We start from the raw sequence: 26,464 nt of genomic DNA, 5'->3' as shown, positions 1-26,464 counted from the left end.
TTAGTTTTTTATGTGTCTGTCCTCTTATTGATGATAAATTTTGTCATAACATTGTCAAAGTTTACCGCGGAACCACTCGCCTGCGGCTCGTGGTTCCACAGCCACTTTGACAATGTTATGACGCAATTTATCATCAATAGGAGGACAGACGAATGAAAAATGACGTCAATTTGTTAAAGAGAAAAATCCTTTGTTCTCCCTCATTAGCATTCGATTCGGCTCATGTGAAGTACGGCGTTTGAAGCGGGCATAAGAAGACGTTCCTATGGCTCGTCACGAAAGGTGCTTTTTGTTTGTACCTAAGAGACGCATTTTAGTGCTTCTACATTGGTTAGGGAGTCAACCAGTCCTGCAAAAATTTTAACTTTAATATTGTCAGCACAAACAATATAGGGGCACAAAAGAAATGCTTATCCTTAACAGCCTACTATTATTATTTTGACATAATCATGGCCTTCTCAAATTTTCAAGAGCTGAAGCCTGCTATAAAATGTTAGTACTAGTCTAAGCTTGAAGTCATGCCTCTTGAAATTGCCAATGAATCATGACACCTACATAATTTTGTACACTGATCCTACAGCAAGGAGTAAGCAACTGCTGAATGGTTGCTGCTTGTTGTGAAAAAGACGGCCAGCAACAAACTCAGGAAGTGCTTGCAATTTCAAATTTAGACCCAACTTGGCTACATGCATTCCCATCATCTTGGATTTCAAAAAATTTTTCAAAGATGGTCGAACACTTCCAAAAATAATTTAAAAAAATATCAGAAGAAATGTGAAGCTTAACAACTTGAACTACGATAAAACATCCTTTCGTAAATACCGTGGAGATATAAAATCACAAGACCAATTTGTTGGAAAGCCAAAAAGTTTGACCAACATGGCTTCTGGGTGACTGAATGCTGTTTTAGTGAAAAAGATTAAATTCAGCAGCGGCTCTTTGAACCTCACCAAAGTTAAATAGGATTCATATACTTTCTTGGGAGTGATTTTCAAGTCTAATTTCTTGTTACAATACCAAATACAATATAAAGCATGTAAGTGCTGAGAGAAAATCATCAACTAATTGTCTTGATGTGTCACCACATTTTCACAAAACTAAACTTTACAAAATTTATGGAGATTAAAAGTAGATTGTCGTACGCATTCGATCAAATCAAGCAGACATCATAGCTAGAAATCTGCAGAAATAAAACAGCTAACTGAAATACAAGTGTGATGAGTATACACTTTGATACCCTTTCGTATTGTTACCATCTTAGTTGCTTACCCTAGTCACTCGTTACTGCTGGAAAAAACAAGACGAAACCAAGAAGACATCAGAACCACCTACAGCTTCCGCATGCCAAGCCAAAATTGATGACGTGATTCCTGAATTCCGAACTCTTATTTGGGGGAGGGGTGGGGGAAGCACTCATAACGAAACAAATTATTATACATAAAACGCGGACAACCGAGTGAGAGAGAAAAAAAGGGGGGGAGGGGGGGCGGTGGAGAGAAAGAAATGGGAACTTGGACTATGAATATAGATGTGATATTTATTTTACTTTTTGCGTAACGTTCTACAGAAAATGTCCGTCACCTCTATCTTGTCTGCTTAATGACGATTCGTAGCCAGGAAGTTCGTAAATTCGTCATGTTGTTCAGTATGATCAATGATACCCAAATCAGTACAAATCGGTGCAATCTTAATTTTCCAAAACTTTCAGATCTACGTAAAGTGGCATTTGTAATAATGAAATACTGATCATGACTGATGGGCAAGAATCAGTGAGAATGTATCCAAGTTCATCATTAGCATTAAAACTTAAAGTACGATTTGCTATCGCACTGTGCAGTTTGCGGACATTTTAGCATATTCCCAATCACAAATTAACAGACCCTGCATTTTAGGTAAGTCACGCAAGCACTCATTTTGCTCAACGTGACGTAGAGTATGTCTACAAGGAAAAAGGATTAAGAGCTGGTATGGAAGAGTCGGGAAAGGGGAGCACCAATTGGCTGTCCACTGGAGCGAGTGGCGACGAATCCCTGAAGCCCTGTGTGCCACCTAGGCGATGGTTGGCCTGCAAGCAGGCACACGTTTGAGGAATGTTCCACTGTTTTGTATTATCCAATTCTGTGGTAGCCCTACCTGAATATTGACTCCCAAAACATGGGGGAAGTTGAAAACAAAGTACAATTATTTTTAAGGTAAAACAAAGCATTCCATATGCTGTGCAGAACGCGGGACGGTAAATGAAATAGCAATTGTACGCATAACGGTTCTGTGCTCTCGTAGCAGACCTTGTAGCTTGGGGCATGTGACGATTTTACCCACTACAAAAATTAAAAACAAAAATTAATATGAAAAAGAAAACCAGCGACGAAGACTTGTAATTGGGACAACTGAGGGTACTATGAAATAAGTCATTTTCAAGTTACCTTGTGCCTCTGTTTCAAAACGAGTCCTCGGCGAAAAACCCCTTTATATGAAAATGAGTTTGATGAACATATGAGGTAGCATATTTTCATATGAATGGTTTCGAACGAAGACTCAGTTTGACGCTGAGGCAAAATTGCCCATTTAGCACTGATTCAAGTTGCAACTACTGCCCGTACCAGTTTACGTAGAGATCTGTAAACAAGTTGGATCTATTAGATTTTGGTGGTCGTGCCTGTCTAAATGAGCTCAATGTAGACTAATGTAAACATAAGGGAAATTGTTCGAAAAATCCAAAGCAGATGTTACTCCACACCACGGCACTGAGGGTACGTATTTTCGAATTCTTCCAGATTTTCTCTTTTGTGTGCATTAGACTAGTTGCCACTTGTTATTTTTTATGAAATAAAGCCATGAAATATTCTTAACTAAGCTATAACTAAGTTAACATGGCGACTGCACAGCCTATCAGAGCACCGGTTGTATGACTGTCTATCTATGATTAGTATCACCCAACTAGTGGACTAATGCAAATCCTGCATTTTGATTGGCTACGCTACTAGGGGACTATTAGTAATAGTCATCGAGTGGCCAAATTGGCGCCATCGAGCGTGACGCTTTCTTTCGTTTTATTCCCAAATAAATATTTCTTCAACTTGCATTTGCTAACTTTATTATTACCTTTTCTGTCCGACTAGTTGGGTGATACTAAAACAATTAGACCCTTCGCCCTTAAGGGTCACGGGTCAATAGCCCATTCGGCTTCGCCTCATGGGCTATTGACCCGTAGCCCGCAAGGGCTACGGGTCTAATTGTTAATTATATTGTATTTCTACGATAACTGCAGAAATTCGCGCGCGCTCATTGGCTAACTTCTATTGTCAATAAGCGGACAGACACATGAATTTATAATTTATGCGATGCGTCAACGAGCGAGAGCGGACAATTTGGCAATTTTTTATCGTAAAAAACAAACTGATGTCAGTTTTAATGCGTCTGTCCTGTTATTGACAATGAATTTCGTCACAACATTCATGATCAATAACAGGACAGACGCATAAAAAAGTGACGTCAATTTGTTAAATTTCTATTAGGCTTTTGAGATGCCATTTGTCTAAACAAGAGTAAATTTTTTTTTCCTGTCGGTTTCTTTGTTCCATTTTCCACGTTTTCCGTGTTCCAAGATTCTCGAGTTTCCTCTCAGCATTTTTGGGTAGACCTGGGAGCGAATGAGGATTACCGCTTCGTGTAAAGCAACTTGTAAAAACTTGGTAACCAAGCAATTTCTTCTCCGCACTTCTTCTTTGTCGGGGCATGGTGGACCGAACACTTGTGGCCCAAAAGCTCACCATGTTGTTGTTGCGCCAGACTATTTTCTGTTCACTCATATTCGCCTTCAGTTACTGGTCGTCAACACAAGCTCAAGATGTTGTCGGTTGCGGAGGTTTCGTACAATCAGATGTTGATATCAACTACTCTCTCATACAGGTGCAGTACACATGTGACAGTCATCAATATAAGACTTAAAGGCTATAAAACTTTAGCTCAAGCTTTAAACGTCTTAATTGTGTTGTGTTCGAAAAATATTTTTTAAACGGAGACCATAGGTGGAGAGATAACAACGGTTTAATACAAAGAATGCTACAGATTTTCATGATGAAACAAAAAGACACGTCCATGTATGTAGCTCCTTCAGTTTGGATCTAACACCCTAGCATGTGTACAATTTAAGCTTAACTTCTACTGTACGTGAAACATGTTCTAAATTTGAAGCTCTAGTACTCCAGCAGTTAAACTGGTCCTTGTCTTGTCATTGTTGCAAGGATCATTGTAAGTAGAACTGTTTGGAATTTTGGTGATTTCAATGTGATTTGATTTATACAGATGTGTCATGTACTTTGTACCTTACTGATTTGTTGTGCAGTTGTCTAGCTCCCTTAACTTAGATGGCTAGTGTGCCTCCGTTAAGGGAGTTATGCACTGTACACTTGTTGCTAGTGTTCTTTTTCTTATGTGACTTTCATTATTTCACCCTTGCTCGCCATAGAGTCTCCAGTAGCTCAGTGGTTAGAGCGTCTGGCAAGATCACAGGGAGTTGTGGGTTCAAATCCCATCTGGAACTCAGATTTTTTTCTGAGTTTTCAATTAATGCCATTTCTATCAGTGAATATTCCATTCTTTATAACTATATAATTAATAATAGTTATTTGGCAGGAATATACATTGTGATTAAGTTAGTAACAAGATGGTTTACATGTATCTCTAGATTCCACAATCATAGGCAATTACCACTAGTAGCAATCAGCCATTGAGCAGATAAAATAAAAAATAAATTTTTGAAAAAGCAAATGTCTAGAAATCTATTCATTTATTATTTCATGGTCAATAATTTATTATTAACTTTTAAATGTTGCCGGCAATGACAATGACAGATGAAGCTGTTGACCAAGCAGGGAATCATAAAGTCACAGACAGAATGTGCACCTAACAATGGCTACTTTCTTATTCCATTGTATGACAAGGTATGTAACTGATGTGCATACAGTTCAACCCCTATTAAACAGCCACCCTTGGGGAAATAATGTGGCCGCTTAGAAGGGGGTTGGCCACTTAATAGAGTTAAAAACAATTGGCAAGTCCTCATTGGGGTTTTGATTTCTGGCTGCCTAACAGGGGTGGCCATTTAATAGGTGGATTGGGGGTTCGACTGTATTAAAAAAAGAAGACCTTATTTGACATGCATGTGTATGTATAGAATCAGTGTATTAAAAGTACTTTTGCAATGAAGATCTTAATTTTGAATGCCCAGTTTTATTATGAAACTTTTGTACCATAATATTGTGGTAATAATGTATGTATTTAGTATTTTGAGATATTGTCATAGTCTGTGCATGATTACTGTACCTTTCAATAACATGTAAACTAAAAATCAAAACCCCCAAAATAAGCCAAACAATGATTATGTTTTTCACTGGTGTCAAATTAATATTGTTACATTGACAATCAACAAACCTTAATAGAGAAACATACAGAAAGGCTCAAAACCCTAGACATGACCTTTTGAACTCGGCAAAATACATTTCTGTTTCTTGAGAGGTCTGCCAAATGAATATGACTGGTGTAAGAGAAATATGCAACCATTGATTCAGCAGTGATGGAGTGATTTTTCATTGTTGTTGTTGTTGTTGTTTTTTTTTTTCAGGGAACATTTGTACTTAAGATTGAGCCTCCTGTTGGTTGGAGTTTTGGTACGTACATTTTTACTGTAGAAGTTTATGATCCATCAAAATAATTATTAATATGTTATTGTTATTGCTCCTTTTTCATCTGCTGCAGAGGACCAACACGTTAATCAAGCATAACTGGATTGTATGTTGTGTTGCAGATCCAAATAGTGTGGAGTTAAACATAGATGGCACTACAGACAAGTGCAGTAAAGGAGAAGACATTAATTTCATTTTCACAGGCTTCACACTCTCTGGAAAGGTGGGTTTTAAAGCATATTTTATTATACATACATGTACATGAATAACAACAAAATTAACCTTTTCATTGTTCAATGTGTTCCTTAATAAAACTCAGGGAAGGTGTTGCAGAATTATGTTCAGACATGCATGGTAAGGATTGATATGTAGGTGTGGATAGAGGTTTTGCACAGGAGCCATGTGGCATGGTAGGAACAATGAAAATGGTTTGCATTAGAAAGAACATTTTTCCCCATAGGAAAAAGAATCTATTGTTCCTGCCATCAACATGGTTGCTGTGCAAAACCTCTATAAGCAAATTTTCAGTATTATGTATTACATATGACTTGTTGTCTCAGTGACTTGGAGAGAAAATATCAAGGCTATCAAATGTTACACTTTTCATTACAAATAATTTGTAATTGGATAATTATAATATAATTATGTATTACATGTTTTCTTAATTTTACAAAAACAGGTGATCAGTAAAGGGAGAGAACTTGGTCCATCTGGAGTAGAGATTTCTCTGCAAGGATCCTCAGGTTTGTTGCAGACATCTAAAGTCTATTTCAACTTGTATTTTGCATATAATTACATCCCAGTACTTTCAAGCATTATGTGCTAACTGTGAGCCAACTAAACATCTTTTAGGTGACAAAGAAAGGAAGACAGTAACAGCTGAAGGAGGATTGTAAGTACTCTACATCTTAAAATGTGGGAGGCGCTGTAGCCTCCTGGTTAGTGCACTCAACTCTGGCTGGCCAAGCGGTCTGGGTTCAAGCCCTGGCTGGGGACATTGTTTTGTGTTCTTGGGCAAGACACTTTACTCTCACTGTACCCCAGGTTTATAAATCTGTACTCTTGAATTTATTGCTGGGGGTAACCCTGTTATGGACTAGCATTCCATCCAGGGGGGAGTAGAAATACTCCTAGTCACTTCATGCTACAGAAACCGGGATAGGTTCTGGGCTGATGGGCCACTTGGCTCATATGCATACTTGACCTTTTACTCTATGTGTACATCTAAAAATACATGTACACTGTAGTAATAGTGGAAGATTTAAATGAATAATGTACATGTTGTAGCGTTTACAATGTACATGTGCATGCATAATTATGCAGAGAGAGACTATTAATAAGTGTCTGTTCTTGGGAGGTTTCTGTCTGTCTATATAACATCTTTAGACAGAAGGTGTGTCTCTATTTGATGGTATTGATATTACATACCACCTTGTTGAATTATTTAGTTTCAGTTTTACTCGTGTCATGCCTGGCAAATACAACCTGAAGGCTTCCCATGCGTCATGGAGTTTTGAAAATGTGAGTAAAAAGCAGGGTAGGAAAAAAAAAGTGACATCCACTGCCCCAATGGGCCAGTGAATTTCAGTTTTCACCTGCCCCCACTTAAATATTATTTGCCAAACTGGCAGCCAGTATGAAAATCAGAGGACAAACGCAAACCAAGTTTGCTTGGAAAGAATGCTTTAGAGTGCATTTTGAATTCATGTTAAGGTGCATTAAAATGTACGAGCTTGGGAATTTTTTCACTGCTTTGGTTACTTTGTGAAAAAAGTAACAGAAGTTAATGATCTGGTCAAAAACAACATACCCCAATATGAATATGAATGTGAAGTGTTGTCAAGGAGAGAAGTCCGGTGAAAAGGGACTCACTTACAAACGAGTTCAGGATGGTTCTCAGTACATGTAGAATGTGAACTGCACTGTATATTGGTTGGTCTAGTTGTATATTTGTTTATTTATTTGTTTATCTATTTATTTATTTTTGTTGTTTAGGCTGAAATAGAAGTTTTGGTTGAGTCCAGTAATGTTGATGTTATGGACAAGATGATTGTGTCTGGTTATGATGTAAAAGTGAGTTAAAGACTTTGAAATTTTTGTTACATGTAATTTAACGTTTTGCTAGTATATCATACATGTACCACAGTGTTTGTAGAATGTACTGTTACAGTAGCTTTGAATTGGTGTATAAATCAGTACTTCCAATTGATGTAAAATGATTTTAATATATAAAAACAGAAATGTAAAGTTTGTCTACAATAATAATTATTGTAGAGCCGAGTAGAATGATGTAAATCTGTCAAAGAAAAGCTGCAAATTCGTATGCATTGTGCGCAAATCATTGGCTACTTGGCACTGGTCAATACATGACTCTGACAAAGAGACTAGATTCTTCACTTTATCTTGCCTTCAAGTCATTCTTGTTTAATAGATGCTATTTTTTTGTTATCTCAGGGTCATGTGTTAAGTGATGGTGAACCTATTCAAGATGTGGGATTTCTTCTGTTCTCTAAATCTGTTAGTCAGAAGGTAGATGGAATTTATATTACTTATAATAGGAGCTCTGTCATGGTATTTCACTTATTTTGGCCACATACAAAATTACCTTTAAATTGAAGGAAACCTGAAAATATAGTAGTTTTATTAGTGAGATAAAAAAAGCACCAAAGAGATAGTAAGGATTTAAGGTTCAAGATGGAGAAGATTGACACTGATTACAAATGGCAAACTTGAAAAATGTAGGCTAATCTTTTCAAGGTATGTGAACTGTGACATAGCAAAAAACAAAATCTATGCAATCCGTACTAAATATTAAATATTGTTTCCCCAAGAGATCAAAAAAGTTGACACTCCGCTGTACTTGTTTCCCAAATTGTGATGTCTCTTTTATGATGGTGTGGACGTCTAAAAGCAAGATCTGTGCAAACAATCTTATTGGCAAAATTGTGTTGAATTTCAGAACTTACCAGGATGTGAAGAGATTCCTGCTGATGTGATAGAAATCATTAAAAAGAAAACTGAAGTTGATACGCCATTGTGCCGCATGAAGTCAGGTGTTGATGGGCTGTTTGTGTTTCCAAGTGTCCCGAGTGGAGAGTACACATTGGTAATGAAATACTGTGTACATATATTTGTTATGAAATTGTGTTGTTTTCTATTTTGGACAAAGCTCAAGGGTTATATGCAGAATAAATATGGATGTTTTTTTTCCAACGTTATGCTTCAGTTGTTATTAAATAAATGTTAATGTACTGGTATTTCTTTGTTTCACTGCTGTTGATGTCTCTATTATTCCAGGTTCCATATTACCAAGGAGAGCTCATTACATTTGATGTGGTTCCCTCTAAACTCACCTTTTCTGTTAATTACAAAAGTGTTGTGTTAAAGGTAAGAACTGAACAGCACTTAATGTATAATTTCCATTTAATGTACACATGTACATGACTCCATATATTTTTACTTATCAGCAACAATTATAGTAATAACTTGTTTCGTTATGGCCCCAAATGATTTACCCAGGCTGCAAGTAAACAAAAGTAAACATTAAAAATATTTACTATTAAATTGCAGGGATTTCATTTAGTGCTGGGTCACTGCGGAAATTGACTGGCTGTGGGGTCACTTTTGCCTGCCTGTTTCTTTTTTGTTTTTGTTTTTTACTGTAAAGAAGTTCAGTTCAAAATTTTTTGCCCACCTGTGAAAACCAGTTGCCCTCCTGTTGAAAATATTGATGAAACCCCTGTTACTTGTACTAATTAATGCAATTTTGTTGAAAACTGACATTTTAAGACAGTTTGACTACTCCAAGTAAGGTCACCCAAGCAAATGTTTTGTACATGTTTTTTTGTTGGCCAAAAGTGTTTGCCTATTAAAACATTAGAAATGGTCACAAATTCATTGTTTCTGTAGTGTGCAGCTTGCTCAGATTGATAATTTTGTTAGAAATCTAAATTGCGAACATCCAAAGTTTTATTTGTCAATGTGCTCAGAATTTTGTCCGATGACTTTGGCTGGAGCAGTTGCAGTGCAAACTTCACAAACCTCTTACTCAGAATTGGTATTTTGTCCTTGCAGACTCCATTTCAAGTGCATGGATTTTCAGTCACTGGTCAAATTCTTACAGCAGAGGTAAGATTTAGTCTAATGCATGGGGTTATATTAACATACTAGTTACTAATACAAGACATAAAGTGGAATCCCGATTTCTCAAACCATCCATTTCTTTAACCTCTTGATTACTCTTATCAAAAGCCACTTCCCTCCCTCACTCGTAAAGTGAAATTCTACCCACAATTTCATGAACTACCAGGGATTTTTCAAACCACTTTTCATTTTCCTTAAAAGTTCAAAAAATCGGGATATTCGGGGCTGTCATTAAGTTTTGAGTCGCCTGTACCCTTGTTCTCCACACCTGTAGCAAACTTGTTACTTTGTGGGTGAATACTTTCAACAACAGGCAATTTCACCTGTAACACCAAGGGAAAATCAAGCATACTCAGCTGTAGCAGGTGTTTATGGGTTATGGCCCTTAATGATAGCCCTGGTATTACTGTACTTGTAAGCAGCAGTCAAATGGTTCACTTACATACGTGTTCACACACATTGAACCATAGACTTGAATGTAGACTTTAACTTAAGGCTATAAAGTGTATTTCATGAATTATGGAATACACATAAAATTTAAATGTACTATTCGTGTTTAAGGGTCAAGGCATTGCAGACGTTACAATTTCAGCTGGTGAAGACCTCACGGCAACTACAACTGCAGAAGGTGTCTATGTATTGAACAATGTTACAGCTGGGGGTTACACTATTCAGGTAGGAAAACAACAAAAATTTTAACAACACAGAAAACTATTCATTTTTAATGCATTACTACAAAAAAATTCCAAGCAGAAAGTAGGAAACAAGGTTAAGAAGAGAAGCAAGGGCTACATGACTTTGTTTCATTTAGTTCTTGGGAAAGACATGTCCAGTCCCACAGTTTCCCATCCATCCAGGAGTACTATAAAATTATATAAGGACACCAGCAAACATTTTGCATGCGTACACTGTAAACTTCTACAATTAATTTGTGGAAAAAGTGTTGAAACACATCACTGTATTTTTTTTTTTTCAGTACATGTTGGAAATATTTTTCTCCCCTCTTTCTCAAACAATGTTGCTTTTTCTACCCTAAGACTGCACAGACCACAGTACCTGTAAAACCCCAAATTAGGGGGAAAGAGGGGGGGGGGGGTGCAGTAATTTTCTTTAAGTGTCTCAATCACTTTTGTCACCCACTATATGTAGCTTCATTATGGTACAGGAACTGATGCAAATTGAGCTGTAAGGCTTATAACTGCGGGGGAGGGGGGGGGATGTTTCAGATTATTCAGTGAGTAACTGTTCATGATATTGAAATAAATTTTCATTTTTACAGGCAAATAAAGAACACTACTTTTTTAATCCAGTGAAAGTTCAAGTGACTCCAAACACTCCCAGGCTTCCGGTGATCACTCCCACATCGTAAGTGGAGACTGGAGTGTTTTATTTTCTTTCATACAGTGGCCTTGCATGTTAGTTATTGTTTTGTTATTTGAATGTACAACTTTAGACTGGATGAATGCAATTCAGAGAGCAAAAGGGTTAAAGGATTCAATGTCACACAAAGATGTTGCTCATTATTTTAAGCTGATTTTAAATTCCAAGCATAAGGCAGCAGACAACAGCCCGTCTTCTGATAATGCCCTCATTCTGATAAATTTGTCATTTGAACTGGTGAAAGCATACCTTGGTCTGGCCTGACAAAAATGGTGTAGCGAAATCAAAAGGTCAGGTCCAGCTTATTTGAAACAGGATGTTAGATGTTATGTGGTAATTGAATGCAATCTAAGGAAAAAACAAGGGGGATAATTTGACCCCCTAGAATGACCCCACCCAGATGTACCACTGAGTATAAGGACAACCTGAGACAGGGGGTAACCAGCTTCCCCTACCCTGGGGTAACTTTTAATGAGCAAGTGTCTTATCCTGGGGGAGGGAGGGGGGCACTTGCATGAGCAATATTCCTAACTAGTCACTACAAATATATATTTTTGACTTACAGGAGTTGACTACTGCCATTTGCACTTGCACAAAAACCTGTCCAATCAATTAAATTTGAGAATGTTCACTTGAATAATTATTATGGACATGATTGCATGAATTTACAGCAATGAATTACCAGTACAGTAATTAATTTGTTTTTCTCTTATTTCCAGATATCACCTGTGTGGAAATTTAAAGTTTGATGAGTTTCCTCCTGGAGTTAGTCTGGTATGTATTTTTGGAGATGATTTTACATCAAAATGTTTCGTTCCCTAACTTTACTACATAGTTTGTTGTGGAAGTGGAAAAACAATTCACAAGGCTGTAAATAATGTCCCTGATGTAGCAAATTCCTTAATTTTGCTATGTTCGTATCCCCTACATGAAATATGTACCTTTATGTTTACAACTTGTGATCTGCATGCAGGTCTAGCACATTAAGCAATATATCAATTTCTTAAATTTTACAGACATTAGTTTTGGTGATGGGAAGGGAGTTCCAATGTACATGTAGTCAATGGAGGCAGGGGTTAAATTCTATACTGCCATACATTATAAAATTATTGTCCTTGTAACATGTAACAAAATGAATCTTATATTACTTTTTACAGTTAAAAGGACGCAAAATGATTTTACAAACAGAAGGTGCATCAATTGCAACGAGATCAATTTCTACCTCAGTGGATGGAAATGGTGACTTTTGCTTCAAAGTACCGCCAGGGGTCCATACCATTCAGGTAATAGGTTGCACTGTAAATGCAATTGTATTTGAATATTAGTATTTTCATTTTTAGTTCTGCTCTGGCTTATGATCCTCAAGCCTGTACTGAACAACATCAATCTTGCGTCTAATTTAAATGTATAGTTTTTATTACTTTGCAAAAATGATAAAAGTATGTTCTAAAAGGTTTTGTTTTTTTTCAATTCTTCAACTTTGATACTCTGGTGTGTAGTGCTAGAGAGTGTGATTGCAAAGGAAAAGGCTTAAATTTGTCAAATTGTTTTTGGCTGCTTTGTCAATACCAGTCTGACACTAATTTTGTACAGACACATTTTACAAGTGATATTTTTTACATGTACAACACTGCATGTGACAGACTTCTGCTTGGCCTACTTACTGACTGATTGTTTTATGTCTTTGAATGTTCTAGCCTGTCATAACAATGCAAGAAGTTTCTGCTGGCTTGGCATTAACACCCAAGGAACAAGTAGTGACCGTGACAAACAGTCCTGTTCTTGGCATAGCATTCTCACAGTTCAGGGCAACTGTTGCTGGAACTGTAAAATGTATTGGTAAGTTGTTGCCAGCAAAACGTAGATTGTGATTGGTGTTGGGAAGGGAAGATGTAGATCAACCCAGATGGGGAAGTGCTAAGAATTTTATGGGGGAGAGACTGAGTATTTTGGAGGGGGAAGGTGTTCAGGGCCGTCATTAAGGTTTGAGTCACCTGTAGCTTTGATCTTCACACCTGTAACAAACTTGTAACCTTTTGAGGGAATTGTATCAACTACAGGTAAGCTCATCTGTAATATCAAGTGTACATCAGACATACTTAGCCGTAGTAGGAGTGTCATGGACCCTATGGACAGCCTCGGTTGCTGTGTAGTCCAGGAGGGCTCAGAGGCACTGAGTAGTCTGGTGGAGGGGAGATGCTGAGTAAGATGTACACATGTAAGTCTCAAGAGTATGTGCAGCAGTTAATGGACAAAAGCAGTTGAAGATGGAAGTATATACACAATGTTACTCTTACAATGTATTTGAAGTCTTATCTGAGAATTAGATGGCTCATCCCAGCAACATTTCTCTTATCTGGACAAATGGATGACTTTCTTAATTATCAGGAAAAAGAAAAAAGGACTTTTAAAGTCAGAAAATAAAAAAGAAGGGAAATGTTAGTAATTTTCTTGACTCTTTCTTGCCTTTTACTGCACAGGTGGTTCCTGTACTGGGGTATCAGTTTCACTTCAATCATTGTCAAACCCAAATCTGCCCAAAGCAGAGGGCCAGGTATTTGACTGCTGTATTGAATAGACCTTTTTACTGATACAGTCTATTTGAATTTTTTTTTTTTTTCATTTCTGTTTTATTCTGAATTTGCATAATTATTCTTCTGTTGATTTTGAACAGGTCACTGATACCTCTTTCACGTTTAAGGATGTTTTTCCTGGAAAATACAAAGGTATTACTGACAAGCCTTAAATTTGTGAAAAGATGAATTGAATCTACATGTACCAGTGTATACAAGGTAGATATAATTTGATGGAGCTGAACGGGAACTTTGACTTACATGTACATAACAACAGCAGCTGTTGAGCAAAATGATTAGAATTAAGGATACACAACTGTAACTGCACAAATTGTGTGTGCACTTCCTTACTGTGCATGCAATTTGCATTCCACAGAATGAGAGTTTTTAAAGTGACAAGTATAATGAATGATAATTTTCATTGCAGCATTAGTACTCGAAGAATCTTGGTGCTGGGAAAATTCATCTTTGGAGTTTGAAGTGGCAGAAGCAGATGTCACTGACTTACAGTTTGTACAGTCAGGATTTATTTTAAAATGTATCCTGTCTCATGACATCACATTGGTAAGTGCTTAATATTAATTATGTATTAATAATAGATAATTATTAATTATGATAATAAAGATTATGAATAATAACTCATAAATAATTATTTCTTTTTCTTAACTATTTGGTATTGAGTATAAATTTGTCTTGTTTGCTCACTCAAAAAGATGCACTTGGTTATAGTTTGTTTTCTTCATAGTTCTTTTCACTGGAATCTGGTAAAGAAACTGTGGACTCCTTTGACTTACCAAAAGGAACTAAAACATTTTGCTTGAAGGAACCAGGTAGTGTATTCAAAACATCAATGTCCCACTTAAACGTCATGCACAATACACATGTACATGTCATAGTACCAAAGATCAAAGGAGACTCTGCTCGCAGGCTAAAGCTTAAGCCCAACTGGCTCACAGCTCTCAGCACTTAACTCTAGTGTCTGTTTGAAGTGACTGGGAGAACTGCTACCCCTCCCCCCCCCCCCCTGGATGGAATGCTAGTCCATCACAGGCTACTCCATGCATTCTGTCAGGTTGCCCCAACAGATCACCAAGAAGTACATAGATGGGTGCCATTTATACACCTGGGTGTTTAAAATGTACCTGTTAAGACGTTTGTGGCTCTTTCATCGCTTTTCTTTCAAAAGCACCTTCCAGAGACAGTGCCTTGTATCAAACAAATAGGTCAATTAAATTGAAAACACATTTGCTTGATACATTCGATGTAAAAACGTAGACACATGTACACATTGTATACCTTTTATTAATTTGATGTTTTCTGGAAGAACCCTTGATGGAATACTCTTATATTTCCTTATATTGGTTTCGTTATCGTTTTTCTCATTGTTGTTCTGTAAGAGCATTGAGATTTTTTAATGTAATGCGCTAGAAATAAATTATTTTTTTATTTTTTATATATATATATATATATTTTGTTCAATAGGAGTTTACAATCTGATGCCTCGTTCTTGCCATCAGTTTGAACAAGAAGTGTTCAAATACAACACGTAAGTTCTATATTTGACTTCTTGTATGCCACTCACTGTGTGTAAATTTATCGTTAGATGTTTCCTCGTGAACGTTTTCAATATCATCTTGTTAACCTCTTTACTTAGCCTTCTATTTGTGGTTGGTTTTTAAACTTTTCGGCTGTTTATCATCCACGCGACAAATTTCGAAAGAAGATGCAGTGATTGGAATATTGCAAATTTTTATCCTTTTCATTTGGGGTATTTCCTTTTCTAAAACAGAGCATTAGTGGACCCAAGCATAGACAAAAAAGTTGATTTAAATTTTGCTGCTGTTAATTGTTTTTCAGTTCAATTTCGTCTTTTAAAACCGTTTAATGGTATATGTTGCTGAAGGTTCTACAATTTCAGCATTGCGAAAGAAATGTTTTCTGTTTTCAAAGAGCTTTCCTTTAACTTTCAAAACAACTAAAAGGAAGCAAGTTACCTTTCTGTACTGCAGCTTAATTCTCTAAACAGCACTGGTCTGTGAACCAATCAAATCATGTATAACATGACTGTTTCTAGCTCACACTGTTTATTATTGTTTCAGCTCTGCCCCCTCCGTGCTTACATTAACTGCTGTCAAGCATTTGCTCTCTGGAACAATCAAAACCCTGCAACACACAAGTGATATCACAGTACAAATCAGGTGAGCCCTTTTTAAACACTGTACGTACAGTGTGATACAGTAAGCTTGATAGTTAATTAGCGAATCAAAGTCTAGATCAAAGGAGTGTATTTAAAGCCTGGCCATTGGTTTTCGTTGTGTTATGTAGCAACCAAAAATTCCAAGAATTTCGAAATGGGGACAAATGATACGGATAATTCCTGGGAAAGTTTACAGAACATCCGGAAATTGTCCAATTTCCGAAAAGCGAACCATTCAACCGAAAACTTGGGAAATTACGGGAGGAAATTTAAATGGAACGCAAATTTCCGAAAATTCCGGAATACCTCGAAAGGTTGTCCTCTTTACCGGAAATTTCGGAAAATCTTGTTCCATTCGTCACTGGGAATTTCGAAAATTCAACTCGGGAATTTTTATCGAATTGAAAGCGCCCATTGTTACTACTTTTCGGTGCTTAATTTTCGCGATAGCTGAAAAACAAATGCGAAATTAAAGACGCGCGAGAAAAGGTCAAATTACTTTCGATACTTGAGTGAAAACTGCTCTGTGTGACAGAATTGACCTGCTTACTGTTTCTTAATTACAAGATCTCTGAAATCCAAGGAGGTCACAAGCATTGGACCACTAAAACTGGAATCAAAGGAAGAGAAAGAGGCAGGGGATTTAAATAGCAGTAAGCCCGAGGAACAGAAACACGAGCTTTTATACAACTTTTCACACTGGGGAAGGTAAATGTATAAAATTATTTTGTTGAAATCTTTGGTTACATTCGCAATTCAGTTGGAAGTACAGTAGTGTTATAGACGCTTAGTCTGTTTGCCTCCGGTTTTCAGTTGTATGTTGTTTTTGAGCAAGTTGCTTTACTCTCACAGTGCATCTCTCCACCCGGGTGTATTACTGGCAAATTTGGGGGGAAATCCCGTCAAAATGCCGGGATGAAAGGTTACCTCCCATCCCGTCCCATCCCGCCCCATCCCGTCACATCCCGTCACATCCCGTCCCGTCTATTCTCGCCTTATCTCGTCTTGTCCCGTCTGTAATGGACTAGCATTCCATCTTGGGTAGAGGGGTGGGGTGGAATTTCAGACTGTAAAAGTGGCCGCCCCCTTCAGAGTTAAACGCCTGACTTCCGGGTCACAGCGCTCCAACAAAGCTTTACTTTGTTTTCCTCTACTTACCGTTACGGGCTTTTCTTCAATTAGTTTACAGATATTTTTGATTTGTCTATATCTCACACTAATTATGCCTCTTCTTGATAGTTATTGTTGAATTGTATGTAAACGCCCTAACAGAGTCTCTTGTGTTCAGGCGTGGTGAGGAATTTGAAGTTACTCCAGCTTCATCAGAGTTGCTGTTTTACCCTGCAAGCAGAGTTGTCACCATTTCAGGTATGACAACCACTTTGCAATTAAAACTGTTTAAATAATGAAAGGAGCTTCAGATCCATCAGTCTCTTCTTGATCTAGCAAGGGACTTTGTGTTGTATTCTTCCGGCAAGACACTGGAAAGCGATCAAACTTTGTGATGTTATCTTTGTTCCATCGACTTAAAAAACGAATTGCGGCACTGTTTTCTTTGAAACTTTAGTTACGTCAGTTTCTTGCGAGCAGTATGTTCCATACTAACCGGTTTTGTGAGTGCGATTCTCGAGAAAACAAGGCATGTTTAGCTTCTGTTAGTCTACCTAGCTAATGGGATTTTGCGCGCAAGTACTTTGTTCCAGAGGCGAAGGTGAAAATTCCCTCGCGACTCTGCAGCCGAAACAAACCACTCGCGTGCTTAATCCCGCCAGCACACTTGCAAACGAGGAATATGATTTTTCTACTTCCTCAGATGACTGTCCAGCAGCTTGGGCTGAATTTGAAGGACGGAAAGGTGTCTTCATCGAGGGTCAAGTTACTCCTCCTTTGAGCGGCGTCCAGATTGTCATTTCACCAGGCGGTGACAAGCCCATTGCTGACATCACAGTCCAAACAGACAGTAATGGAAAATACCGGTTTGTTTGCTTGTATTTTGAATATGAATATGAGTATGATTACGAAATTGGACAGAAATCTCGTGTTTGCTGACATTGGTGTCATTTTTTGTGTGTGTCAGGGTGGGCCCCCTTCATGGAGGCATTGAGTACTTTCTGGTAAGTGTTGTGGAATGAACGATTAACAACCGCACGTTTGTGACAAATAAACTGAACTCGAATTACCTTAATTAAAAAAAAAACCGTCTAGAGCTAAGAAGGTCTCAGAGAATACAAATCTATTTAATCCCTCACCTCTAAGATGCAACACCATTCAATAATATATGTCGTCACTATCGACTGTTCCCTCCACTCCAAGATCATTGACCCCTTGAGACGGTATTTCATTCTGAAAGCTGAGATTAAAGGCAATATATATATCTTGTTTACATGTAATATGTATGCACCAACGAAGATAAAGACATCATTCAATTCTTTGCTTGATTGTTGATGACGCTGAAACCTTGGACGAAAAAGAAAATTGTCTCCTAAATACGATCCTTGATAGGAATGGAGCCATACTAACACCTAGAAAATCAGTGGTATGAATCATAAATAGTATACAAGGCGAACTTGACCTAACGACATCTGGAGAGTGAAGAACCTAAAAACGGCCGTACGATATTTTGCCGTCTGTACTACTGGTTGATCTCTAATAATCTACACAATCCTGCACCAATGCACCAATGTACGTAAGGCATTGTTTTAGAGTACACACGAGTAATAAAAACTGTTTACACTTGCTTTAGTCTCAAAGATCGCAAGCTAAGAAAAACGAATTTATTCAAAGCACTTTTGAAAATTAAAAGCCTAATTTTTTTATCGTTCACAGTTGCATGTGTTATGCGGTTTCTGGTGATGTAATGTTTTATCTCATTCTGTTGACCCCCTTCTCAGGCTGCAAGCAAACAAGGTTTTATACTCAGCCCTGTGGCTGGCAAGAAGGGAGATTTTCAAGCGTTGAAACTTGGACAAATTGACATTGTGGTAAGAAGAATGAGCATTGAATGAAAATAGTCAAATGTCCCGTGGGTACGCTTACCGGAGAAGTTTGTTAATTGGGTTTCGGGTGGTTAAAAGGTTGGCAGAAAATGTTATATTATTGAGAAACTGGACGTTGGTCTCGATGAAATTCGACTGATTTTATCTGGATCGTCAACACTTTCTTTCCGTCTGAAAAAGACGGAAATCTCAACATGAAAATCGCGTTCGGGACAAACGATGATCTCACAACGAGGCCAGTTAATTGGTATCGACCTGACCTGAGACTTAGACAACTTAGCACAGTCATTAAATTTATTGATAAAAAGGAAAATGTAAAACGTTTAATTAGTTGCTATAAAGCAGATAATTCTTCAAGGGAGAAGGGACAAAAAAGCGAGGGGAAATAGTTATCACGCGAAACTTAGACGTACAGTCTCTTCCCATTTTTAATGCTCCCTGCTTCCCGTACCAAGAGGAAAGAGGCGGTGTCAAACATTACCTCAATGGCCCCTTCCACATTACGCCGGAGGAATTTGAAAACGCAACAATCACCGGTCATTTATCATTTGTGTTTGAGTAAAACTCGGGCGGGGGAATACCGTCATTATCGTAACCTCATCGTTTACGAAAAGCTTCGTTTTCAAAATGTTTTTGCGTCCACACTAAAACGGAAAGCCAGCGTTTTCAAACTCCTCCGATGTGGAGAGCGTTTTCGTAAAGCTCCGTTTCCGTGACGGATTAGTGTGGACGGAATGCCTAACAGGAGAAATAAAGCTCCGTTTTCAAATTCCCTCTGTGTAGTGTGGACGGGTCCTGAACTAAGCAATTTCCTGAGAAACATTGTTTGAGGACATGTACGTTTGCTCTGTCATCTAAACCACGAAAGAAAAATTTCGATTTTTGTTCTTGTTATTAACAGGTGTCTGATGACAATGATCAGCCGTTATCTGCAGTTCTGTTGTCGCTGAGCGCGGGTCAGTTCCGTAGCAATAACCTGACTCTTGATAATGGTACTATGGTGTTTGCTAACTTGGTAAGTCGTGACTTCACGAGCGCTTTGCACGCACAAGAGCTACTGAGCAGATATTAACACAATGGTCTGTTTGTTTTGTAGGGTCCAGGACAGTACTTTTTTCGTCCGATGTTAAAAGAGTACACCTTCACACCCGCTTCTCAGGTCTGTAGCGCTGTTTAATTCATAAAAGGGTTAGGTCACTCATTTATAAGTAATTTCAGCTCTACCATATAACCTACTTAGGTCAATACTGTTGTGTCCTTGGGCAAGATACTTTATCCCTTCAGTGCGTTTCTCAAACAGAATTTCAAATGGATATGCTAGGCGCGGTAGGACGGGGCGGGGGGGGGGGGGGGGCTGTGATGGACTAGCATCCCTTCTAGGGGAGAGTATATATCTAGCAATACTTACAGTCGGTAAGCTAAGCGAGTTAAGCGCCAGCAATGATGAAGTTGGAGTGGATGTGTCCGCTGTTTTGTGGTCTCCCTCCTGAACTGTTCACTTGTTTAGTGCCTAATTCTTGTGCACTGTTTTGATCTGTTAACAGATGATAGATGTTGGTGAAGGTGCGACTGTGATGATACATGTCAAAGGCAAAAGAGTTGCGTTCAGGTAAACTAACGCTCGTGTCAGACTTTGTAGTATCACACAATTGACCTGGTTTGTTGTCTATCATGGTCAGTCCGATGTGCTTGTGTGGGCGTGTGTTGTAGTAGACTCAAAACTAACTGAAAACCCCAAGTCAGTAATGTTCATTTTAAGGGGAGCAAATTCATCGTTTTGTTTCTTAAATGAGGTACAGAATTTTCAGAAAATAAAGAAAAGCCCAGATTAATAGTCTACCGTAAAATTTTAAAGTTCCGAAACTAACCACAAAAGTTTCACGGTTGTTAGCAAATCCCTAAAGTAGATACACACCGAAAGTTACGACGAAGATAGTGCCCTCAAATATATATTAACTGGTTATGAGACTCAATAGAAGTGGAACTTTTGAAGATAGAAGCAAACTGTACCAAGTGATAAGATATTTGTCATTGGTTGTTAACTTGATTTATTAGCGTGGTCGTAATGTTTGTAAGGAGAGATCATGTTCTTTCTTTGCAGTTGTTTCGGTCAAATATCATCCCTAAATGGGGAGCCAGAAAAAGGAATAGCTATCGAGGTTGGTATTTATGTGCTCCGAAATAACAGGTGTTGTATTCAAGTTTATTTGTGCCTTTCTGTTTCTATGTCTGTAAGGCTTCTTCTTATGTGCTTTGGTTCCATTTACAGGCTGTCGGCCTCGATAGCTGCGAATCTTTTCAAGAAGAAACAGTTTCTGATCAAGAGGGTCAATATCGCTTGCGTGGACTTCAGGTTTGTTAAAAAAATATCTGTTACGTTAGGTTCATAGCAAATCAGTCATCCGTCTGTGGTTTTATATTTTGCTGTACTCGATACTCGGACAACCAATCAGGGAAAACGTGTTATGCTTTTAACCAATCAGAGGCGAGACAAACACCAAACATACCTACGTTTTCCCGCCCTGAGCAGCAGTTCAATGTTTCCCCGCGCTTACTGTCGTCGGTATGTTTCCCGCTCATTCTGCGAGTGGCAAATTTCTTACTTAAAATTTCTCATTGATCTGTTGCGTTACTGCCATTTCTTCGTGACAGACCAGATGGGTTATTAAGTGTAAATTTAGTTTTATTTAAAAAAAAAAAAAAAAAAGAAGAACCTGCTGTATGACTCAATTTGTAAGGAAGTGTTACCTGTTGCTTGCGTTGTTCATGGCTGTCCACCGTTTCTTTCAGCCCGGGTGCATGTATAGAGTTCGAGTGAAGACTGGGGATAGTAATCCACACATTGAGCGAGCCTCGCCCTCGTTTATCGACATACAGGTAAAATGGCTCTCAATGAATGATGTTCAATAACTTTAATATGGTTTCGTGACCAAGCGTGAGATCCAAACCGCTGAATATACGCTAAGTTTGCTAACTGTTTATTCAGTGCTGTACTAAGTGGCTATAAAAAGTGACAATTCAAGTGAAAGCTATTGAGCAGTACTTTCATGTGGTACTGTTTATTTTTTTCTGTATATCATGGTTTTTTAAGTTTTTCAGATCTTTAGATGAAACCCGTGTGTCAGAACATGCAATTGAAAGCTACTGAGCGCTACTTTCTTTTTGTACTCTTTAATTTGATATGTAACATGATTTTGACTCCAGATGAAACCTTATGTGTGTGACTTTTCAAATGAGTACCTAATACTGACGCCGTAGAACCACCGTCTCTTTAATTTTGATATACTTTTAAACTTGAGCATGTGTGACAACAGGGGACACTGTCTAACTGTCGAATTGCTCTCCTTTCATTCCAGGTTTCTGGCTCTGACCTTCAGAATGTAAACATGATCGCTTTCCGCCATGTTAATCAATTTGAAATTACAGGCAATGTTGTGACTGACAGCCAGTTTATTTCATCTCTTAAGGTAAGGCTACTCACAAATCATTCTAAAAGTTATCAGTGCTTTCAGTTTTAGCAGATTCGCGGATGTCCATCAGAACACGAGAAATATCTTCTAAATAGGGGTCAGAAAGTACCTCTCTCATTGTGAAGGCGCGGTGGCCTCATGGTTAGGGCGCTCGTCTCCGGATCGAGCGGTCCGGGTTCAAGCCCTGGCCGGGGACATTGCGTTGTGTTCTTGGGAAAGACACTTTACTCTCACAGTACCTCTCTCTGCCCAGGTGTATAAATGGGTACCGGCGAACGTAAAGCCAGGGGTAACCCTGCGATGGACTAGCATCCCAACCAGGGGGGAGTAGAAATACTCCTAGTCGCTTCATGCTACAGAAGGCGGAATAAGCTCCGGCCTGATGAGCCACTTGGCTCGTATGCAGACTTTACCTTTAGTACCTCTCACGATGTCGATGAATTGCTCGATACTGACATAACTGTAGAGCATTCAACAGAAACAATGCCTCTAGCCCCCAACTACGCTATGATGACAAATCGAGTCGCAAGCTTGCGAGAGTTGCTAAACTTCCGCTAAAGAGAAAAAGAATTTCGCTTGGAAATGAATAGTCTCCTTTGAAGCCGCCATTTGGTGGTCACGAAACGTTGCTGAGGAGCATCACTTCTCAGTAGCGTGACTCCTAACAGCGTGACTTCTCAATAGGGTGACTACCCAACAGCGTGAATTCTCAGTAGCGTGGCTACTCAACAGCGTGACTACCCAACAGCGTGACTACTCAACAGCGTAGCTACCCAACAGCGTGACTATCCAACAGCGTGACTACTCAGTAGCGTGTCTACACGACGTCAAAAGGAGACTAGAGACTAAAGGAATTAATGCAATGTTGAATTTTTTTTTCTTCTCATTAGGTTACGCTGTCGCCAGAAAACAATCCCGACACGCCGGTGTTTACCACGCCCGTCAGCGTCGCCAGTTACTTCCAGTTTCCTTCCGTGCCAAATGACGGACTCGTGTACATTGTTCGTTTGGACTCTTCTCTCTCTACCTTGAATTATAATTACATTCGACCTGAATCTACTGTCACTGCCACTGGAGTGCGGGCTCATGTCACGTTTAAATTTGAACCACAGGTGAGCTCTCTATTTTGCTATTTCTCTATTTTGACTCCTCCCCTCCCCCCTTATCTCCCCCCCTCCCCCCTTATCTCCCCCTCCCCTCCCCCCTTATCTCCCCCTCCCCTCCCCCCTTATCTCCCCCTCCCCTCCCCCCTTATCTCCCCCTCCCCTCCCCCCTTATCTCCCCCTCCCCTCCCCCCTTATCTCCCCCTCCCCTCCCCCCTTATCTCCCCCTCCCCTCCCCCTTATCTCCCCCTCCCCTCCCCCTTATCTCCCCCTCCCCTCCCCCTTATCTCCCCCTCCCCTCCCCCTTATCTCCCCCTCCCCTCCCCACTCCTCCTCTCCCCTCTCCTACCATCCCCTCCCCTCCTTCGTCTTGCCTCGCCTCTTCTCTGCTCTCCTTACAATATAACTAATTTACATGTTAACCACTGCATTCATCTGAAAAGGGTTCAGATTTCAGGTAACTTTCGAGCTCGCCATCTTCCTCAGTCTTGCATCATTCATCATCACACTTATCCCTTCAATCTTAGAACTTCGCACATGTGGTCTCTTACATAATGAACTGAAAGAGAATCTCTTGTTGTTATTTCCTCAGCCACGTAAAGCTGAACCAGAACCAAGTCAAGGCTCGTTCCTTACCTTACCTCTGTTGGTTCTTCTAATTCTCTTAGCTGTGAACCACAACAAGGTATTGTTAAACTTTGAATGTACAAATTGGGTCTATGGCGTTTTTAGGGTGAGTTCATGTCCAACTGAGTGGTTTCGTTCCATTTCAGGTTATTCCATTTCTTCAACAAGTACCTCAACTCCTACAAGGTGTGTCTGCTGACCAACTGCAAGCTCAGATGGAGGACCCTTTCAAGAACAAGAAGAAACCAAAAGAAATACGACGAAGATAACAAAGCTTTGAGATTTAGGAATTTTTACAATTCGCTGTGTTTAATAATATCAAAGTAACTTCACTAGAGACATCCGTGTTACAAACTCCACTTGGATAGAATTTTGAATTTAAAAGTTACTCCTGTCTCTTATCTTACTCGGTCTAGCTTGGGAAAAAGCTTTCTTGCTTTCCAATTGAGCTCGCCAGTGGTCTTATGTCAAGCTACCGCGCCTGCGATGTTGCCTAGTTACTAGGCCTCGATATTTCGCCTCGGTCAATTGTTTTCGGGTCACGTGGTCCCAGGCGGAAAAGGCCAATGATGATGTTAAAAGGTTTTCTCTCGAGGTTGTAATCGTAAACCTGTTCCAGGCCTTCGGTTAGTTGGAAAATACACGGTTGTCAGAGGTCAGGAAATGGTCAGGGAGAGGAAAGGGGGGGGGGGGGGGATGAAAATACTTTGAGGAAGGGGGAACGTCAGGTTAGGAGCCGCCACTATATTTGACATTTTGAGTCTATTTGTTCAGGGAAAAGGCAGGAAATTTTGAAAAGTGATGTCTGTGGCAACTATGAAGTAGTAACCTGCGAGTGAAAAAAAAAAAAAATTAAAAGAATATATAAACGAAGAATCACCCCCTGTCTCCAAACCCCTATATTTGACATTTTGAGTCTATTTGTCCAGGGAAAAGGCAGGAAATTTTGAAAAGTGATGTCTGTGGCAACTATGAAGTAGTAACCTGCGAGTGAAAAAAAAAAAAATTAAAAGAATATATAAACGAAGAATCACCCCCTGTCTCCAAACCCCTCACATTTACCTTTCCACTTGCTTTTTCTTCGCGCTAATCCTGTTTGCACCGTACCCCTAACTAACCCATCGCCACAGTCGCCACTGGAATACTACTGCCGGCGAAGGTGGCTCGTACAGAACTTGCAAAGTTCTTGAACATTTGTCAGATCCTTAAAAAGTCGATAATAGTCTTTTTCTTCACAGGCAACAAAATTAAAGACAATGCTAAAGTTGCTTTGGCCCCACCTAATACTTTACTCGAGAATTCTGGGTTTGATTTGACGAGGAACAACATATTTTGTTCAAAACAACAACTATTATCCAAAATGGCAACACTCGACGAGTGCGTTGCTGGAGGCGTGCGACCGATTTTTGGCGCCAAATTAAAAGCTTAAAGAAGCAAAAGATGTCATATTTTTTCACTTTGACAATCTGATATGGTTTTTGGAATTTTAGAATCCATTTTCGTGAAAATTCAATGCCGTCTCCAGTGAGAAATCTTGGCTCTATTAAAATGGGATACACACTCTTGTCGACTCTTGCATTTTCAAAATGTCATTAACATGCCAATATTACGTTTGCTTTGGGATCGGAGTTGAACAAAAAAGGGTTTTTGTGAGTACCGCTTTGTTGCCCTGAGCCAATTTTGAAGTCTAAATAAGTGTTTATTCCAAATGTATCGCTTATCACAGGTTTCTAAAAGAAATTTAGATGTTCTCATTTTTCTGCCGATTTTAGGCTGAAAATATTCTTGTAACACAAAATTACATTCTTGGCAAAATCTCTGCCTCGGCTTTATTCTTAAAATATTCTTAAAATTTCCCAAATTTCAACCTCGATGTTCTTATAAAATCAGTATATTCTTTAAAAAAAAACGTGGGTAGCCAAAACCTGTCCCAAACTCCAGCCTGCCAGAACCTGCTATGCCAGAAAGACACGTTGTCATGGAAACGGTCAATGGGTTTTGTTTGTTTCTTTTTATGGTGGTCTAAACTTATCCCTTAGGACTGGTTCACACTTTGACATAAGCATAAGCATAAACATAAGCATAAGAAAAATATGTGTGAACCGGGGTTACATAAGTATAAGCATAAGCACAAGGAATGGAACTTTTTCCATTTTCTTATGTTTATGCTTATGCTTATGTTGTGAATACTTGAGTGTGAACCGGGCATACATAAGCATTATCGTAAGCATAAAGAGTTTTCTTGTCAACGGAATACACAAAAATAAAATCCAGGCCCGCTCTATCAGAAT

General features: G+C 38.9%; 2 protein-coding genes across 2 annotated transcripts in view; one reads left to right on the top strand and one right to left on the bottom strand.

The window, feature by feature from the left end:
- LOC145493923 (thiopurine S-methyltransferase-like) overlaps positions 1–19,178 on the bottom strand; it is a 152,429-nt gene extending 133,251 nt beyond the window's left edge. Inside the window, exon 1 of the mRNA XM_081473412.1 lies at positions 19,168–19,178. The gene's annotated coding sequence lies outside the window, so the exon portion shown is untranslated. The remainder of the gene's footprint in view (positions 1–19,167) is intronic.
- LOC145493905 (BOS complex subunit NOMO3-like) lies at positions 3,613–25,533 on the top strand. The gene is made up of 38 exons (XM_081473388.1): positions 3,613–3,909; positions 4,854–4,943; positions 5,624–5,669; positions 5,807–5,907; positions 6,364–6,427; positions 6,537–6,576; positions 7,133–7,205; positions 7,680–7,757; positions 8,139–8,213; positions 8,644–8,790; positions 8,982–9,071; positions 9,759–9,812; positions 10,389–10,502; positions 11,107–11,192; positions 11,927–11,981; positions 12,365–12,490; positions 12,905–13,046; positions 13,688–13,761; positions 13,882–13,933; positions 14,208–14,344; positions 14,526–14,610; positions 15,263–15,326; positions 15,880–15,978; positions 16,545–16,685; positions 17,266–17,345; positions 17,791–17,953; positions 18,055–18,091; positions 18,869–18,958; positions 19,875–19,988; positions 20,070–20,132; positions 20,518–20,582; positions 21,075–21,132; positions 21,243–21,326; positions 21,764–21,850; positions 22,330–22,440; positions 23,334–23,555; positions 24,139–24,231; positions 24,320–25,533. The coding sequence occupies exons 1-38, from the start codon at positions 3,736–3,738 to the stop codon at positions 24,440–24,442; spliced, it is 3,597 nt and encodes a 1,198-aa protein (XP_081329514.1). The 5' UTR covers positions 3,613–3,735; the 3' UTR covers positions 24,443–25,533.
- The last annotated feature ends 931 nt before the right edge of the window (positions 25,534–26,464 follow it).

This window comes from Orbicella franksi, chromosome 7 (assembly GCF_964199315.1).
Source record: "Orbicella franksi chromosome 7, jaOrbFran1.1, whole genome shotgun sequence".
NCBI classification, from domain to species: domain Eukaryota; kingdom Metazoa; phylum Cnidaria; class Anthozoa; order Scleractinia; family Merulinidae; genus Orbicella; species Orbicella franksi.
The sequence above is the reverse complement of the archived record's forward strand: the minus strand, read 5'-3'. Positions and strand labels throughout refer to the sequence as shown.

Coding starts and splice junctions, on each gene's coding strand:
- LOC145493905 (XM_081473388.1), top strand. CDS start 3,736: ATGGTGGACCGAACACTTGTGGCCCAAAAGCTCACCATGTTGTTGTTG. Junction 4,944..5,623: donor TTATTCCATTGTATGACAAG/GTATGTAACTGA, acceptor TTTTTTTTTCAG/GGAACATTTGTACTTAAGAT. Junction 17,346..17,790: donor CAGAGTTGTCACCATTTCAG/GTATGACAACCA, acceptor CTACTTCCTCAG/ATGACTGTCCAGCAGCTTGG.